General features: G+C 43.8%; 1 protein-coding gene across 23 annotated transcripts in view; it reads left to right on the top strand.

Moving 5' to 3' along the window:
- The window catches only part of LOC119442360 (pregnancy zone protein), a 141,337-nt gene that overhangs the window by 92,419 nt on the left and 31,309 nt on the right, over positions 1-17,609 (top strand). For all 23 annotated transcript variants that reach the window (XM_049662081.1, XM_049662078.1, XM_049662086.1 and 20 more), the window contains exons 5-13: positions 5,518-5,697; positions 6,410-6,465; positions 6,648-6,717; positions 7,397-7,510; positions 7,775-7,859; positions 11,240-11,345; positions 11,911-12,141; positions 13,295-13,498; positions 14,423-14,638. In XM_049662081.1, the coding sequence (XP_049518038.1) occupies positions 5,518-5,697; positions 6,410-6,465; positions 6,648-6,717; positions 7,397-7,510; positions 7,775-7,859; positions 11,240-11,345; positions 11,911-12,141; positions 13,295-13,498; positions 14,423-14,638 (1,262 nt within the window). The remainder of the gene's footprint in view (positions 1-5,517; positions 5,698-6,409; positions 6,466-6,647; positions 6,718-7,396; positions 7,511-7,774; positions 7,860-11,239; positions 11,346-11,910; positions 12,142-13,294; positions 13,499-14,422; positions 14,639-17,609) is intronic.

Consider the following 17,609-nt stretch of genomic DNA (forward strand, 5'->3'; position numbering starts at 1 on the left):
ATGTCAACAAACTGGCTTTAAATGGAACGATTCCTTTTAACTCCACGTAAACGGAACTAGACACATAATTGCAGCTACCTCATCGGCCATCGTAGGTCATTTGAAACACGAGTATCTCTGCAAACATATCAAATGGCGATGCCAAACAGTCAATAAAATCCAATCCATCAGCCATCTGCTCTGCGGCGTTCACGTTGTCTAGTTTTCGCGTTCTTTGTGCTTTTAGATAGGCGACAGTCAAAAAGCGAGAGCGTATGAACGAAGAAGCTGTGATATTCCAAGCAGACTATGATGTCCTTTTTTTCTCTGCAGTGAGATTTTTCGCAATTTTTGCGTCCTTCGCGTAAACGAAACTTCTGATAAATGGAACTCTATTTTCTCTCCTTTCGCGTTCCGTTTAAGCGGAGTCCATTGCATAATACGATACTTTGCCCGGAGGTGTCTGTGGCACAGAGTGCGGTTGCGCGCCAGATTGAAGCGATGTTGCGTTTTCGGGTAGACAAGGGTCTTGTTTCATTGTTTTTTTTTTTTGCTTTCTTTCCTTTTGTCTTAGTGTTGAGCAAGAAGTGTTTGTCAGGCGTGTTTGCAACGGCAATATAGCGTGGTCTCGAGACAAACGACATATAAAGAGACATCTTTGTGATCTTTAATTGTACCTCTAATTACGAGAATTCCTCTGAGGGCATGAGAGAAGTTTCGGTTTTCTGTTCGGAGAGTCAGCTATAGATTTATCAGTCTGCGTGCGCGAGTTCACTTTCGCTTTGCAGAGAAACAGTCGCTGTGCGAGGGTGCTGTGGCAATCAGTTGCGTGTTCACTGGTTGGCGAGCTGTATGTAGGGTCTGATTATGTTGAAGTGACAACCGTCTGTCTGAACCAAAGTAATCGGAATGTAAGCGCACTCGCTCACACGAAAAAAAGCAAGCAAACAAAAAAATGCGAGGACAACGGTCAAAACGGTGGGTTGGCGGAATTCATTGTGTCGCGCATCGTCTCGGCACTTACTCACACGGAGTTCGCTTCCCTCCACTTCCTGTTTATCGAGAAGCTTCCTGTGAAGTGGATCTACTTTGCGGAACGCAACTGATGAACTCGAGTGCCCTCTTTGTGTGCCTCTCCAGCGTTTTCCTTCCCTCTCCACACACATCCGCTGTTTTTATTTCCTTTTTTTTTTTTAATCTTCGGAGAGCTTGAAGTGCTGCTTGCTTGGCACCTGTTACGCCTCTTCGGTGCACTAAAAACGCGGAGATGATAGGATTAACGTGTATCGCGTCTTTTATTTATTTATTTATTTATTTATTTATTTTTCAATTTATGGCCGAACCATAGACGCCTTTGTTGCCAGGTATCAGAGTTTGGTCCCGACCCTCCCTCACCCCTTCCTCCAATACCTCCCCTTTTTAACAGAAATAATGTACAATAGGAAATAAAGACTGGACAAGCACTGAGCGTACAAGCACTGCTTCGAAGAAAGCGCAGTCAGCTTTTTCCTCGACGAAGTCGGCTCTGGTCCTACGTCGTTTTGCGGAATAACTGGAAGGTTTTGGGACTAGTTACGCAAAATGGCTTTGAACTGACTCCCAAAAATTACCCAACTTCGCAGACCCTCGTCGCGAATAAATAGTCAACAACACAACAGAACGCTACATAAATCGCCCTGTACATGAATGACCAATGTGAAAGGAAGCAATTTGGGGAGTTCGAAACCCCTATAGGTAAAATAATTTATCTGCTTCCTTCTTGAAGTGAGATTACACAGCACCATGTAGTACTATCTCGCACGCGGTAAGTACTTAGCAAGCTAGGCATAATCAACTCGTATTCCTGCTCGTATTTCAGAAATAGTTTGTTTGAAAATTGATGACTCTTTATCTGTCACATTGGCGCCCCTAGTATGACGTGGTCGCCGCTTAGAACTGAATGGTGGTATATTCGTATTGTCGGAAAAAATTCATTAGCGCTGTAAACTAAAAGCAGAGGTTGCTTCAAAAACAAGAATAAACGCAACCATCAATTAGGCATAAGAAATGCTTATTTCGCCAAGATACTCCAACCACTGTATTTTTCGAATTACAGTACGCAGAATATAAATAGGAGCAGACTACTCAGATTCTTGTCTTAAAAATCGCTAGCTGTATGTTGGAGAACCTGGAGTTTCACAATTAGTTTTTGGTCTTGCACGAATGAAAATTTGCCATTGCGTAGTACTTATGATACGCCGAAAATGTAAGCAGGCGCATTTTAGCGCTTTTTTTTCTGGTCTGAATTGCCGAGCGGGGACTGTGTGCAGAAATTACAGTATATTATATCCAGTTCTCCTCTAAATCATGTCGACGTACAGGTTCGCGGAAAGAATACGGACGCCGGTTTGCACATTTCGAAGGAAACATTGGACACCTTGGGCATACACGTATTTCGGGCACTCCCAATTACCGCACGAAGACCGAAGCAGGATTCGCCGTGTTGTTGTCTTCAAAACACCACGGGCTTTCCCCAGCTTCCTTCTCCACTGCAACTGCTAGGCCTTTGTCTTCGCCCTTATTTATCATCCCAGAACATCTGTGACGCTAATGCTGTAATAGAGTGTTTTTTTTTTCTGCTTTGTTTTTCTTTGTTTTTTTTTTTAGACGCGTGCTTTTTAGCAGAAGCTTGCTTGCTATACAGCAGCGGCTCCTGTACTATCCACGCCCGGTGCGCATCAGGCAATATTTCATTTGTAATATCTTAGTGAATGTTTAGTGTCATAAGTTATCGGTTAACGCGACGTCTTAACCAGCGGAATGTCGTGTTGAAGATCTGGTAAATGCGGCGACAAATAGCCGCATGGAAACGAAACTTTGTCGCACGATGTATTACGTATACGACGGCCCTATACATGTTGGAATCAGTGCAGTGAGCCGACACTTTCCGACATTTTCTCCCATGGGACCTCGCCTACATCTCAATTACGGCACAAAAGCTTGCCTCGAAATATATCAAGTGGCTGAACTACGCCAGCAGTTTTAATAAACGATGATCCTACACCGAAGCGCAAGAGTAAACTTATACACGGCTCATGACGGAAAGAGAGGGAGAGAGAGGGAAGTCGGGCTTTCGAGATACAAGGCTGGCGTGGGCGATATTTCACCTACTGCATAAACTATGGCTGACACAAGGAAGTCCATCGCTTTATTATCTTTGGAGGTTAGAGGTTTCTTTTTGGAAGATTTAATCTGGCTCGTCGGAACGCCCATATAGTCTCTGAGGCTCTCGGGGCTTAGGGCTCGTTTTAGCCGACCTGAGTAAGAGATTAAAAATACATTCCGCAGTAATGGAAAGAACTCTGAGAAAGGCTTCCTGTCGGTGCGTGCAGCAATATGCAAATAAATTTTATAATGAGTAAGAAGGCGTTTTTACGACAGTTTGTGTGTGTGGTTTTGCCTCTTTTCTTTTCGTTCTTGCTTGTAGAATGGCTCGTCCAACGTTTAACACTCATTGGTTTTGGAAGCATTACGTTAAGAAGTGTTAGTATGTTGGAAATTGTTATTTTATTGTGTACTTACCTTACCTTTTCTTTTTTTGCACAAAAAGATGTTGGTATTGCTGACTGCTTAAGCGCATTTTCGTGAATGTATTAGTGTCAGCGTCAGCAAAGCGCACGCATTAATCCTACTCTTTCTGGCATCTCGTCTGATGCACGGTACTCCTGCTTTTATTCACGCCACTATGAAACCGGTCTTCAGGAAGTATTCACTATGCAGGCATTAATCTCTCAGGATTCTCTGGTGACCGGACGTTCCGCCGAGAGGGCAAGCAAAGCAAAAGCTGAGTAGTCGGCACTTATAGAAAAGCAGAACAAAGCCGTCAATATTTCTCGAGCTTGTCGTGAACATTGCGATGGACGCCATGTACCCGTTCTGTTTTTTTTTTTATGTACTGACTATAATGCTCGAAAATATTGTCGTTTTGCAGGTGACACAACAGATACAAAACTACAGGTTGCTTTCGCTGTCATTTATGTTTATATCATGCATGCACGTGGTAACAGATGCGTCAGAACTCTTAGTTGCTGCTGTCTATTCATTATAGGAAGGGTGCATAAATACAAGTATGTGCAGATCGACGACATTGATGCGATGAATCATTTTGTGATTTTCACATTGGGCAGCAAGGTTGACCAATGCTGTTCGCAACCTCACGAGAAACGTGCTGTCGGCGGCCCTGTCACACCGAAAGATGAACTATGGTTGCGAGAAACGTCTCGACAGTTTGTTGGCCAACAGTTCTAACAACAGTATTTCCCACTGAAAAAAATATGTATGTTGGGAACATGGGGTGTGTGCTATATATAGTCGAAGCGACAGCTCCTCGGATTGCTGCTATTCATTTTTGTCCCTAATGCGCTTTAGACTCGCACAGCATTAATGACGCAAGTGAATGCATGACAGACGATACGTCTTCGCTGATCACGTGAGGCAATAGGGCAGGTGCGGATTCACCGTGGATAGACGTAGAAATAGAGCCATTGCGCTACACGATAGACACACGCAAGGACCACGCCTGCGGCGTAGTCTTGATGCCGAATTCAGAATTTCCTCATATTAAAAGGTTTTGTAGAGAAGCCGGTTAAATAAATGCACGCCGTTCTCCCTGTTGAATCGCTTCGCGACCTCGTCAGTGAAAGGTAACGCGAAGGCAGAAGTAACAGGATCTGTGATGCCACGCCGATTTTGACATTTTGATTGGCTCTGAACTGAAATAGCGAGAGAAAACTGGCTGACTTCCATAAGTGCCTGTTCACGCTGCGAAAACCTTTTCCGAACTGACCAACATACTTGCCAACATTTTAGCCAGCAGTAAGCTGATGCAATAGCATTTTCTTTTCGGTTTGTCGCAGAGTGGCAAGGTCAACGAATAAATAGAAATAATGCGCAGAGATAATTGTTAGCTTCAGAGGGAATGCTGCTAGCGCTATCAACCATTACTTATCATAAGGTAACTACACTATTAGAAGACGGAATTTCCACTTCTAGAGCGTTTATAAGGAATTATTTACGCCGACATTTCATAAGTGCATATCTTTAGTACGGGTAACTCAGGTTTCCCAGGAGGGGCTTATTATGAAGCCCTAAAGGCGAACCCGTGTATTAATAAAACTAAGTAACCAGTACTTTCCAGGAATAGCTATACGACTTACGTTCATGACTCTGATGTTTCTCGCTATTTTCGAGCCGGTTTACTCACAGACGATCGACGGCGCCGATAAGCCAGCGCGCCGCAACCACTGATTCGATATTTCATGTCCCTTTGAATATCCGATGCATGATTTCCATTGCCTGAAAGTTCTCTCCTGCATCGAGACCTCTCACCACGACTTCCTGGTGCACGCTTTTCTCCGTCTGCATTATAGGTGTACTACAGGGCAACACGATAACGCAATGTTCCACGTCAAAGAAGTATATGCTGTTTTCAGACTCAATAAAAGCTCACTCTCGAGAACATGGTTTCAAACATGCTCCGTCAAACCTTGTTGTGTGCAGGTGAAGGTGCCTTTCTACCGTTCCGAGTGCCCGAGCATCTCGACAGTCAAGCCAAGATCGAAGTAAATGGAACTTTCGGAAGCTATGTCTTTGGCGACCGGAAGGAGATCGACTTCCAGAAGTCCAAGAACACCATTCTTGTTCAGTCAGATAAGGCACTGTACAAGCCGGGGCAGAAAGGTAAGAGCACTGTTTTCTTTCTGTGTCTATGCCTTGTTGTTTTTTTTTTCTTGTTTTTTTTTTTTTAATTCTCACCATAGTGTATTATAGTGGGGCGTTCGGCTTGGCTCCTGTGCCTTCTGAGGACAATGCTACTACTTTCAGGGTACAGAGAGTAAAATTCTCGTGTTCAAAAAGTACGTTCTGATAAATTCGCACATAACGCAATATGAACACTACAGTGGAACTGTTAAAGCTCTATGCAATTTTCTTATACGCTGATTGGGCTTAAAGTTGCCCTTCGGGATACATAGGGAAGGACCTTCCGCATAAATGCTAAATGAATACGGCGCCTCCATCTTCGCTATAAATGTATCCTTAGGGAGAGAAATGTTTTGCCGTCTTGGCATACGATAACGGAGCTTTTGTTAGTTTAAGTCCGCGATATGTTATACCTTTTAGCACCTTCAATATTCAGGGCAGAAACTCGCGGAACTCTAATATCCTGGTTGCTTAGATGTTCGTGGTTGTACAGTTTCAAACCACTCGTAGACAAGTTTTTTTTTTTTAATATGGACGGAAAGACGCATATTTCTAAGTACGATATTACTGACGCATCTATTACAGAGTGATGTACAAACCACTCCTGCGGAGAGGCTGATTAATTTTGAGCTGTCCCGGCGCGGGTAATAAAAAACAATGACATAATTTAACGATGAAATTTGCCTTTCAGTTCAATTCCGTGTCCTGCCTATTAATAACGAGCTGAAGCCTGTCACAGATGTCAAGGTAAGTGCTACCATATTATAATTCTTGCACCCCGATCTGAAACGCTTGCTTTAAGCTAGTGGTAGCAATTTATTGTCTATGGCGCAATTTCTTATCGAGTATTTTTTGCCTCACACTTAGAGAAAAATAAGATTAAAAATGAAAACGTTCAACCTTGTATTCTGCTTTGCTTCTCCCTTTAGGCTACCATTTATGTCACGAGCCCCAGTGACGTTAGGATAGCTCAGTGGAACGATGTCTCTTTTGAAAAAGGTAAGCAATCATTTCGCCTGTTTTCAGCGCTTTGCGGCGGAGCTGACGTGGTTGAGATCCTGGTGTACTTTGCTCTTACGGGAGTTGATGTGATAATAACAGCATCAAAACAGGAAAAGAAAAAGAAAGAGAAACACACTAGAGAAAAGGCACGTGCAATCTGATGATCCAGACTCCAACAATCAACAACCAACACCTTTGATGTTGCTTATGAAGACGATACTATAAATCTGTGTCAAGTAAAGCTACACTATTGCGCGCTGTTGTGAAACAGTGTTTCCACGTGATCAGCACAATTCCACGTAAATCTTCGACATGACTTAGCGCAAGTCTTGTGATTCTCCCTTTTTTTTTGCGTTGCAGCAACAATCAGAAAGTGGCTCCTTCATCTGCTTGCACTAACATATCTGTCAGTATTAAACGACAAAAGAGTATCAAACAACTACAAAGAAAAAATTAATTTTTACTGCGCTAATTGAACGCACACTCTTATTTATGCGGTTTCGTTCTCGCAATCTTATTGCCTTTATTTTATCCCTCTTCCTCTCTGTGTCAGCATATACCTTACGTGTTTCATGTGTTCTTGTCCGAGCCTTGTTTGCTATGCGGTGCTAGTTGAAAACGGTTAATGCCGGCTAGCGACCATTCAATACATATCGTATTTCTTTTCCCATTCCAGGCATCGTGCAGCGCGATTTCCAGCTCACAGAAGAGCCTGAGTTGGGTCTGTGGCAGATCGTCGTCGAACTTCCTACACAAACTGTGAGACAGCACTTCGAAGTTAACGAATACGGTGAGTACGAGTCCATGTTGGCCACTTCCGTAACACGCCACAAACACATGCATACCCTTTTACGGCTACATTTCATTCATTCGCACACTGTATATGTATATCTATATCGCGCTGCCGTATATCTATCGCACTGCCGTCACTCGATGAGCTTTTGTTGCGCGCTTCTACCTGAATAAAGTGTTGTTGTTTTCTTCAATGTTTCTGTGTTGCTCATTAGAGAATAAGTAGATAAAAGCGACTTTAAAACGGTGAATTTTGTTGCAGTGTTGCCGAAGTTCGAGATCACCATAAAGCCGCCATCCTACGTCCTCGCTGATGCCAAGGAAATCACGTGGAAGATTTGCGCCCAGTGAGTCTGCTTATCACGTCGTTCTCTTTGCGTTCTCAGTACCGCAAGTTTAGAAAGGAAGCTGCAGTGTTCTTTCTCTTCATTTTTTTTCTTGCGTCGTTCAAAGCAATATACGGACGAATATTTTTTCCCAGTTATTTTGAAAGCGTACTGAGCGCGGGCTTAGATTATCACGGAAGGCGATAGAGGGGGTGCGGTAAGACGTAATAGTTGATAAGACAAGAAGCAGTGGATAAAACAAAGTGACGCATCAAGTACTCCACGGCAAAGTCGAATCGTCACCGCTTGACACTGTCTGTTACTGTACATCCCAAGGTGAGGCACGCACTACGCTTCTTAACTTCCGAGATACGACCAAAAGCGGCGTGTTGATTATTACGTTATGTGCACTGTATGCATGCATTAGAGAGGCACATTAGAACTTAGGGCGCGAGTTTTATTTCCGCAGGCCCCTAATGTGTCAGACAAGCTGTTCAGAGTTTCTGCTCCTATACGATCAGCTTATTCACCTGGAAAATTGTAAAGCTTGACTCTCGCATTTCCAGTGATATAAACGGAATGTTAAGCTCAGAGTGAGTATTGCGGCAATGAACGGCGCCATTAGTAAACGCAATAAACTTCAACGTAGATAACGTGGTAAGGCGATAGCGACATAAAAAAAGAACGACATTATTATAATCAGAAGAAACAGCAGTGTCATCTCTATCAATTCTTTTTTTCCACTTAATGTAGTCAAACGCGCCTTTATAACAACGTAAGCGGGAGCCGGAAATTTCTTCGTTATAAAGATTACGTCAATTACAGCACAAAATAAGGCAAAATAAAGGTGTAGAAACATGCTGCAGTGATTACTTCTAAAAAGAAATAACTTTTTTCTGCACATTATTTTTTTGCAGACTAATGGACTACAGCCAACCTGATATTGTCGAAGGCGAAATTGCGCTCAGTTTTAACTCCCGACAATGGCGAAAACAGCTGAAGTGGGTCGAATGTCGCAAAAGCACCTCGAGTCGGGTTCACTCATTCTTTACAAAGGATTTCTCGTTATCATGCTTCGGATCCCTGACTATATAGACTTGCATGTCTGTCAGAATATTTGGCGCCAAGTTGCAACAAAAGAGTCCGTGTGACAGCGTTGGAGTAACTTCGCGCTAAAGGACCAAAATGTATCCATGTACTATAGCAGGTAATTTCGTTGAATAGGTAGCATTCTTCGTTTTACTGGCGCCCACGATGTAGTTGCAAAATGGAGCGCTGACCAGGCCCACGTTGTCTCCTTCATGATACAAGTAATTTAGTAGTGAACGTGTTTGTTATAACGGCGTTCTACTTACATAAGTCCTCACTCGCAGCATGAGTTGTATTACGCTCCCAATGAGCTGACTGTTTTACAGGTTAAAGAACACGTTTTACATTTGATATGCCACATTTGAAACCATTTCTAAAGCACTAGGCACATGACGGAACGCTTTGTGCGGTTGAAGAAATGTCGATCCAGTCCTTCGGGCACACATTTATTGCGGCGTACTAACGCCATCTATCGAAAGAAAATGCCGGCGCACGAAGCATTTAATTGCGCTTCCAGATAGATGGCACTGGCAGTGTCATGTGAATTTTGGGTGACGTTATGAATATACTACAGAGATAGTGTGATGTGCGGTTTCTTCGAATCACCTCATGCGAAGGTTGAATGTGGCGTTCGCTACACTTTAATTTGACATGTGACTAAATGTGGAAGCACCGCCACATTTTTCAACACGTTTAAAAGGCACCGCGTAAACAGTGCCATTGTAGTTCGGAGATTGAACAGCACATACCGAAGTCATTCACATCTAATATTTCAAACTCAGCAACTTCGGAATAACGTGACGTGTGAAATTCCTCATAGAAGCGAGGATCTGTAATTTTTGAAGATTTTTTTCTAGTATCTCGATTGAAATAATCTCCGCAGTACTGCAGCAGTTACTAATTAATAAAAAGCATCCTCGCTCACTCTTCTTTTTTAAATTCATATTCAGTTTTCTACATTGTTCTAGCAACGGAGTTTGCAGAATGCACGTTTTTCGTTGGACCCGTGGAACCCAGTAAAATCGGGAAAAAATGCTCGTTCTGCAAACGTACAAACAAATCGGTTATTCTGACGTACGGCTTCGTATTCTATAAAGACGAAATACTGAAACGTAGGCGACGAAGAACGTCGGAACGGTAAAAATGCAGCAACAGGACGTAAGAATAAGCGAAAGAAGATTCATGGTAGGTTGAACATGCAAATTATTGCCGGATACGCACAATGCACCTAGGCAATAAGTATTCGTACAAAGAAAGGTCTTGTAGCGCGGCCACCCACGAATTGCATTCGCTTCGTTCGCGGCATTCAATTTCTATGCAAATTCTGGAACAACACGGGCCGCTCAGGCACAATGGCGAACTGCGCCGCGGCCGTAAAAAGTGAAAGTCTAATGGAAAAGAGCGAGCTGCAGCGTAAGCAGCCGCGTTAGTACACAACAGCCTCGTGATTCGTTTTTCAGATTGCAGTGAAAAAGCTCGTTATCTCGCAGGCTTTCTTTCTTTCCCCTTAATCGGTTATATTTCACAATTTATATATGCTTTCGTATTCACAAACACTAATTCTTTATAGTATGCGAATCTCAACGTCGTTTTGTGAGCCTGTAAAGCTACGCAACAGTACCGCCGAAGCCTCGCAACAGCTCAGGTGTTATCACCAGATAGCGCGGAAAATTATTCTTTTATTCTTGAGTGTGCATGACGCCTTCGCAGCAGCAATATTTCCAATCGACATTTTTACGGAAATACCATAATAGTGCCTCGAACAGAAACCAAAGATATCCACAGTTTACTTGTGAAGTCGAACTTATGCCATACTTATGAGAAAGGGGACAAATGTTTGGGAGGTAATGGATAGTGGTGAACTGTTGATGAACTGCTCGAGCTTCTTTATTCGCTATTCATAGAGTAAAAGAAAGTTACAGTCGCAAAAGAAAGGAAGAAAAATGAAAGAATTTTAAAGGGACTTTGGCAAATTACTTATATGCGTCCTGTAATGCCTATTGTACTTTCCTGCAGTACAGAGCTGCATAACGGCGATGCATTTAGCAGAAATTTGGTTTTGCGGTGAAGCATACTGAAATTACTTAATGACTGAATGATTAAAAAAAAGGTAGTATATTAATAGAGCATACTAAAACTAATTAGCATACTAACAGTGACATGGAACAACTGGCCTAAAGCGAAGCAGCTTTTGTACTGCGGGAAAGCATACTCAGAATGGCAATGGTGAACCTGACCCATAGGGCTAGACTATTACGTTCATTAGTTAATTACTTTCAATTATTTGCTCGCTTATTTCTTTTGTCACACAGCTACACTTTTGGCCAGCCTGTCGATGGAACATTGACAGTGAACGTGACGTACGAGCGCTACAGCTGGGAGAAAGACGACTACCCCAAGATCAACCACACGGGACCTGTAAGTTGCTTCGATGCTTTGTGATAGCCAGGTAGAAAAGAAAAAAATGAGGCGCGAGTCGAATCTGCTCTGTGGAAACTGATTCACAGCGTGCCAAAATTGAGAATGGAGTAGATTCTACACCACACCTTGTTAATATACGTTCCAGTCAGTGTTAAGTAAGGTTAGTTACAATGCCTGCCTACGGCTGCTCAAACATAAATCGTTTTCCAATACAGTGTATAGTGGAAAGTGCAGAGCGGCGAGTAGGTAGCCATCAGTTATCAACAGTGTTGTCAAAATCTCTCTGCCCTCATGATGCCGCTGAATATGAATGCCACCTAACCTCTCGATAGATGTTCAGTAAATCGAACACTGTGCTGAGCCTCGCGCCATCCAATAAATCGTCAAAGAAGATTATAACATGTATGACTTGGATAAATGCTCTCAGAGTGCATCGTGTTACTTCATGTTCGCTCCTGATCGTAAACTGTCGAGTGCTTTGTAAAAATGATCGCGTGATGACTTCCTAATTGCGATATACCTTTCCGTTCATTTCTTTTTTTTTTTTTGCCACGTGGCGTAGATCAACGGCTGCTACGACATGACGGTTAACACGACGCTCCTTCGGTTCAACGAGAACTACGAGATCTACAAGCGCATCTCCTTCGTGGCACAAGTGAATGAGACCGGAACTGGTGTGACGATGAACAAGACGAACTTCATCAGTCGCAGCTTCAATCCGCTAGAGCTCAACTTTTTGGAAGGAGAACACGGAAAGAATTACTTCAAGCCCACCATGCCCTTCTACGGCAGGGTAAGTACCTCATGCGGACTGTCTTAAAGTGCACTTACAGACAAGCGGTCGTGTGATATCATGTATCATTCTTCCTATTGGTTGAAATCCTTAAACATGTAAGCCACGCGTAAGACATTCGTTTCACGGTGTGAGGGACGTCATTAGTTGCAGAGTACTTGAGTTATATTTATTTATTGGTGGGAACGCTTGAACCTTCTTGGGAAAGCTGAGAAATTACCGTCATTTTTCTTCCGAGTTTTCTTCTAAAAAGTCATGTCGTTCGTGTGTGAGATATTTGTGCCTTGGCGCACTTGCTGAGGGGTGTTGCAAAGTGCCTGAGTGATGCTGCCACCTTGAAATTGTGCGCTAAATCTAAGTGCATTTGCAAAATCCGAAGCGAGCGATTGAAATATCTAGCGATAAATATCGCCTGTCTGTCGGCGATTCACTAGCCCAAGATATAAATAAGTGATGGGGTGTTTTCATGAGCTCTACCACGTAACGTTATTTGAGGCGAAATAGTCCAGAATGTGCAGAGGGAGAGGTGGATGTGTGCACGGTGACGTGTAATAAATGATAGCAAGCGAAGGAAAGACAAACTCTTATGTATACAAGTTTGTCGAAACCAATGGAACCAATTGAACCAACGCTCTCCTTTTAGACGTAATTGTTTATGGATTGTGCCAAATTTTTTGTTGAGTCACATTAACTTCCGAGCACGTGGAGTGTTTATTTGGTGTTGTTTAGTGTTTGACATGATAAGGAGATGTTGGCGCGCGAATAGGCTGCCGGGTACTCCTAATCTCATAATCAAAAAGTATTGGATACTCATATACATTGATGCACACGGAATGTGTAGGAAGACGAGTTTGTTGCAATGAATGCACACTTTTCTTAATCTTGCCTATCATGAAGGTGAGCTCGGTACCTCGTGCGTTTCCCCCATAAGGCTTACTTTCGATGGACAAAACATAGGTATAATCAAAGTCAAAGAGTGAGTTTTTCGGTCGTATATCGCAGCTCTAGTTTGTCGTACTCTCCGAGATATTTCGTACCGCAGTGCTCACGTTTTGTTCTTGGCTGTCTTGGACACCCTATCTGCAGTTCATCTCGCAGAGTGGTTGAGGATCATTTGGAATTAATATGACCATTTCACTTTCTGTGTTCGCAGCTTCTAGTGAAGAAGCCCGATGGCGTTCCTGTGGGCGGAGAGCTGGTGCAGCTTTGTTTGCTCTCACAATCTGAGGAGATTAAGCCGCGTTGGTGGCGCACGGACCGCCGACTCAGCTGCAAGAACTACACCTCCGACGAGTCTGGCATCATCAAGTTCACCATTCCGCCACTCAAGGCCAGCGTGGTCACCATCAGCGTCGAGGTCGGTTGCCAACCGTCCGCCCTGTAGTTGTTCTCAGATTAAATTATCACTCAGCTTTCCATAAGCCATAAAATGGTATGCCGCGTCAGAAACAAAGCGCTAGCTTCACAGCTGCGTCGTGATGCCTCATGTTCATATGAGTGTAGTATGCTGAGACATTGCGACAGATGCGATAAACGCTTTTGTTTTGACATCCCGAAAACCAAGAAGTGCTAGTTGCATTGAACGTTTTGATATGTTGAGGAGTTGGTGGGGATGATTCACTTTATTGAAAGCGTATCCTGCTTGCTGCCTTATATAGGAGAACTAGGCTCGTCGCAACCTACATTATATTAGGTTTTCGCAAGCAGCGGTCTGCAGACACTCACGTAATTAGAAGAGTGTTCAAAGAGATCGTCAGGGGGACCACACTTGCTACGCGTCAGAAGCAATTATCGTCCGCAAAAGTATTGAGTGAGACGCCGGTTGACAGATTTCCAAAATTCTGACGATAGATAGATAGATAGATAGATAGATAGATAGATAGATAGATAGATAGATAGATAGATAGATAGATAGATAGATAGATAGATAGATAGATAGATAGATAGATAGATAGATAGATAGATAGATAGATAGATAGATAGATAGATAGATAGATAGATAGATAGATAGATAGATAGATAGATAGATAGATAGATAGATAGATAGATAGATAGATAGATAGATAGATAGATAGATAGATAGATAGATAGATAGATAGATAGATAGATAGATAGATAGATAGCACGTATTTGAATGCGCAACCACTTGTCTCGGCAAACATCTCATTGAGCGGCCTACGTGCCCAATGGTTGCCCACGAGATTTTTGTGTCACATCATTATTATCTCCATGCCACGTGCACTTCTCTCCACCTTTAACTTCTCTTCATTGCTTCGTGCAGGCGGTGGCGATGAACTACGAGACCGTGAAGTACGACACGTACGGCGTTAAGATCAACCAGCCCAAGAGCACGCTCTACCTCCAGGCCTGGTACTCGGCGAGCAACAACTTCATCCAGGTCGAGCCGTCGAAGGGCCCCATTCCCTGCACGGGAAAATACTCCGTCCGCCTGCGATACACGGGAGAACCCGACACCCAGAAGCAGTTCCACTTCCAGGTGAGGCAATAGACTCTTTCAAGGAGCTAGAAGCGCAATAGCAATTCGCGCTACGTGCTCCGTACCCCAAAAACGCTGTACGAGGGGAGACGTGACTTTTGAGAAGATAAAAAAAAAGAAATAAAAAGAGTGAAGGCTTGCCGGCAGAACGTCCTCGTCGGAAATTAATGTTTTTCTGGGACCTTGAGCCAGCGCTCAAACTCGAGAACTCTGATATCGGAGACCAGCGTTCTTGCTTCAGTGTGCTTGCGTCGTTTTTATTTTTCTCTCTCTGCGTTCTTTCGTTCTTTCTTTCTTGCTTGCTTTTTTTTTTCCTTTCGTTGCTGTTGCCACGATATTTCATATGTTTGATGCATCTTAATTTTTCTTCTTTGGAGAAGTCTTCCTGTCGATACGGCCTCTCTTGCTCTATTAAGCCGACGATTTTCGTGTCGGAGTGCTCACCCTCCGGTTTTTGGAATGTTAAGTGTTTATGCGCGCATTATCGCAGAACTTCGTGTTCATGCTGTGTGAATTCAGGCTGTGATGAAAGAAGAAGTCACTGAAAAGTGCGAAATCCTCCTAAGTGCTTCCTCAGGGCTTACAGTTATCACAACCCCGTTGGGTGCAAATGTGATGGTTGTTTGTAGCTAATACGTTAACACAGTTCACACTTGAACCGCCAGGGCAAAACACGTAGGTACAATGAGAACGCAACAGCGTTGTGTAGGTAGGTGTTGCGGTAGTTGTGAGTATTTTATCATGTCTCGTGGCGTCAAAGCGGTGCCGAGGAGTAACACGTATCCTTTCCAAGCACTAACAGCGCAATATCTCTGCTTGTGGAAGCTTGTTTTCTTTGAAAGCTAAGCTTTATTGGCGATCCCTACCGGAGTCTTCTGACAGTGGCTAGGCGCTGATGTCTTGCCGGATGGCTCGCACGCAAGACACGACAACCATCTTCACTACCATTACAGGTGTCCTGGCTGCTGGCCTTGTTTTCTAAGAAGTTGCTCAGTGATAAAACAAATGATACCAAAATATCCTCATTTCAACAAATATACGTCATTAAGCTCACAATTCCTATGACAAACTAAAACCTTTCTGGGCCTATTTTCCTTGGATTTGGGTTCTGCTGCATCAGCTTCGTTGGTCTTTCGCCGAGCAAAATACAGTTTACTATTGTACTATCTCCTGCATGGATAGACCCGTTATAGTCGGCGCGCCGACTCTGGATACAGTGTTATAGCAAATGGGGACCAATACCGGAGACAGTATAAAACGCGCTCACGAGGATCACGTGGTGGGGTTCGACACGCCTTGTCTTCACTGGTAGGCAGGTAATCGCTATGGTGCAATGCGTTGTGCAGAATATAATACTTGATCGCTTCACAAAAGCTTAGCTTCTCAGATTCTAACATGTTGGTTGGAACTGCATAATATTTTTTAGAGCGAAAGCTCTACAACACCATGTCTCGCGAGGTCATTCATCGCGTCACAATGACCTTAAGCCGCCGCAGCGCAAGTGTGGCAGGTGTGACGTCATGCCACGTGATCAGCTGCGGAGAGGCGTCGCTGCTGCGCTTACTCGGAGCCTCGCCACTACGGTGCCACGTGACTAGGCAAGGGTTTAACGGCTGCTTCGCCAGCGCTTGGTCGCTCAGTCTCGTCATGAATGGCGCGCCGCCTGGGACGTGTGTACTTGCGCTTCAGCGCAAGCCATAGGTTGAATCGAATCATCCAGTATATATTGACCCTTTTCGCGGCAATCCCGTGGGCGCTACCATGTTTGATCACGTGGTGACGCGTCCATAGCTTGTCTCAACTGCCTCCGTTGCCTCCTTGTTTACAATGGAAGTGTATTGCGCCGGCGCGGCTTAGAAAACCTCTGTTTTCGGAGATATTGTAGACGGTGACTAAGTGGACGACACGAAGCTTTGATCACAGCTTCAGAGAACATGTGAAAGCGCTTTCGGAGCTGATTAAGTTATGTCCAAACGGCGCAAGCAGCGTATATGGTGCTAGTTCTAAAAGCGGGGCTAAATATGTATTCCAAGCTATCCAAGATTTCCGATTATGAATTCAGCCAGAATTTGTGTGTTTTGCTCTTTCTTTATTCGGCAAATATTTTGAAGCAGTGGCTTGTCAGTTCCTTACTCAGTGAAGTCCTCGGTGCGGCCACTATCTGATTATTTTCTGCCTAATCGCTCACGGGTGTGCTCAGTTCCGATAGATTTGTTCTTGCTGCGCACAGGTCTTGAAACGTAGCTGTTTGGTACAATGTAATACCTTGTAGCAAATATATATTAGAGCTAGTAACTCACGTACTCTTGTGGATCGTCACGAAATATTCAGCTTCGACCATTCGTGCGCCATAGGTGTAGTCCGTCATTTATTGTGTGCATATATTCAAGTGTGCGCCCATTCACTTATTCTTGATACGTCGGCGATAGAGTGGGCGTAAGTTTTCCTGCCATTTGGGACAGATGTCTATAGATAACTTGCCCGAAACTTACTATGACAGGAAGCGGCGCTACTCCCTTTGCCATTGTTTAACGAGTGGTACTCACTCTTGCCGACGTCCTGGGGTAAAACCCTTTCTTTGAAGGTTAGGGATACAAGGCTGGCGGATCAGCAAATTTCTGTATCCTCAAGGAAAGCCGTACATCACGAAGTGCCGGTAGCACGTTCGGACAGTTGCAGCAGCGGTCGGCGAACTTCGCCACACAGATTCGTTCTATTCCTTAACATGCCAGTCACTTTTTTTGCTGAGTATTGCACACGTTTTCAATCCACATGACTCAATCTAGCATGATTGGAGCACAGTGTGTTAGCGAAAACTCAGTTGCATTTCCGAGAGCTGATCGCAGAGAAGCAAGGTAGAAGCGGTAATACTTTCGTATTCGTGCGCGGTCGCTGAGGAGAGGTATGGCGCGCCGCCGTGAGCGCCATCTCGTTTCTCTAAAACAAACTGCTCCGCGAAAAGGGTCAATAG

Source organism: Dermacentor silvarum, chromosome 2, assembly GCF_013339745.2.
Source record: "Dermacentor silvarum isolate Dsil-2018 chromosome 2, BIME_Dsil_1.4, whole genome shotgun sequence".
Classification (NCBI taxonomy): domain Eukaryota; kingdom Metazoa; phylum Arthropoda; class Arachnida; order Ixodida; family Ixodidae; genus Dermacentor; species Dermacentor silvarum.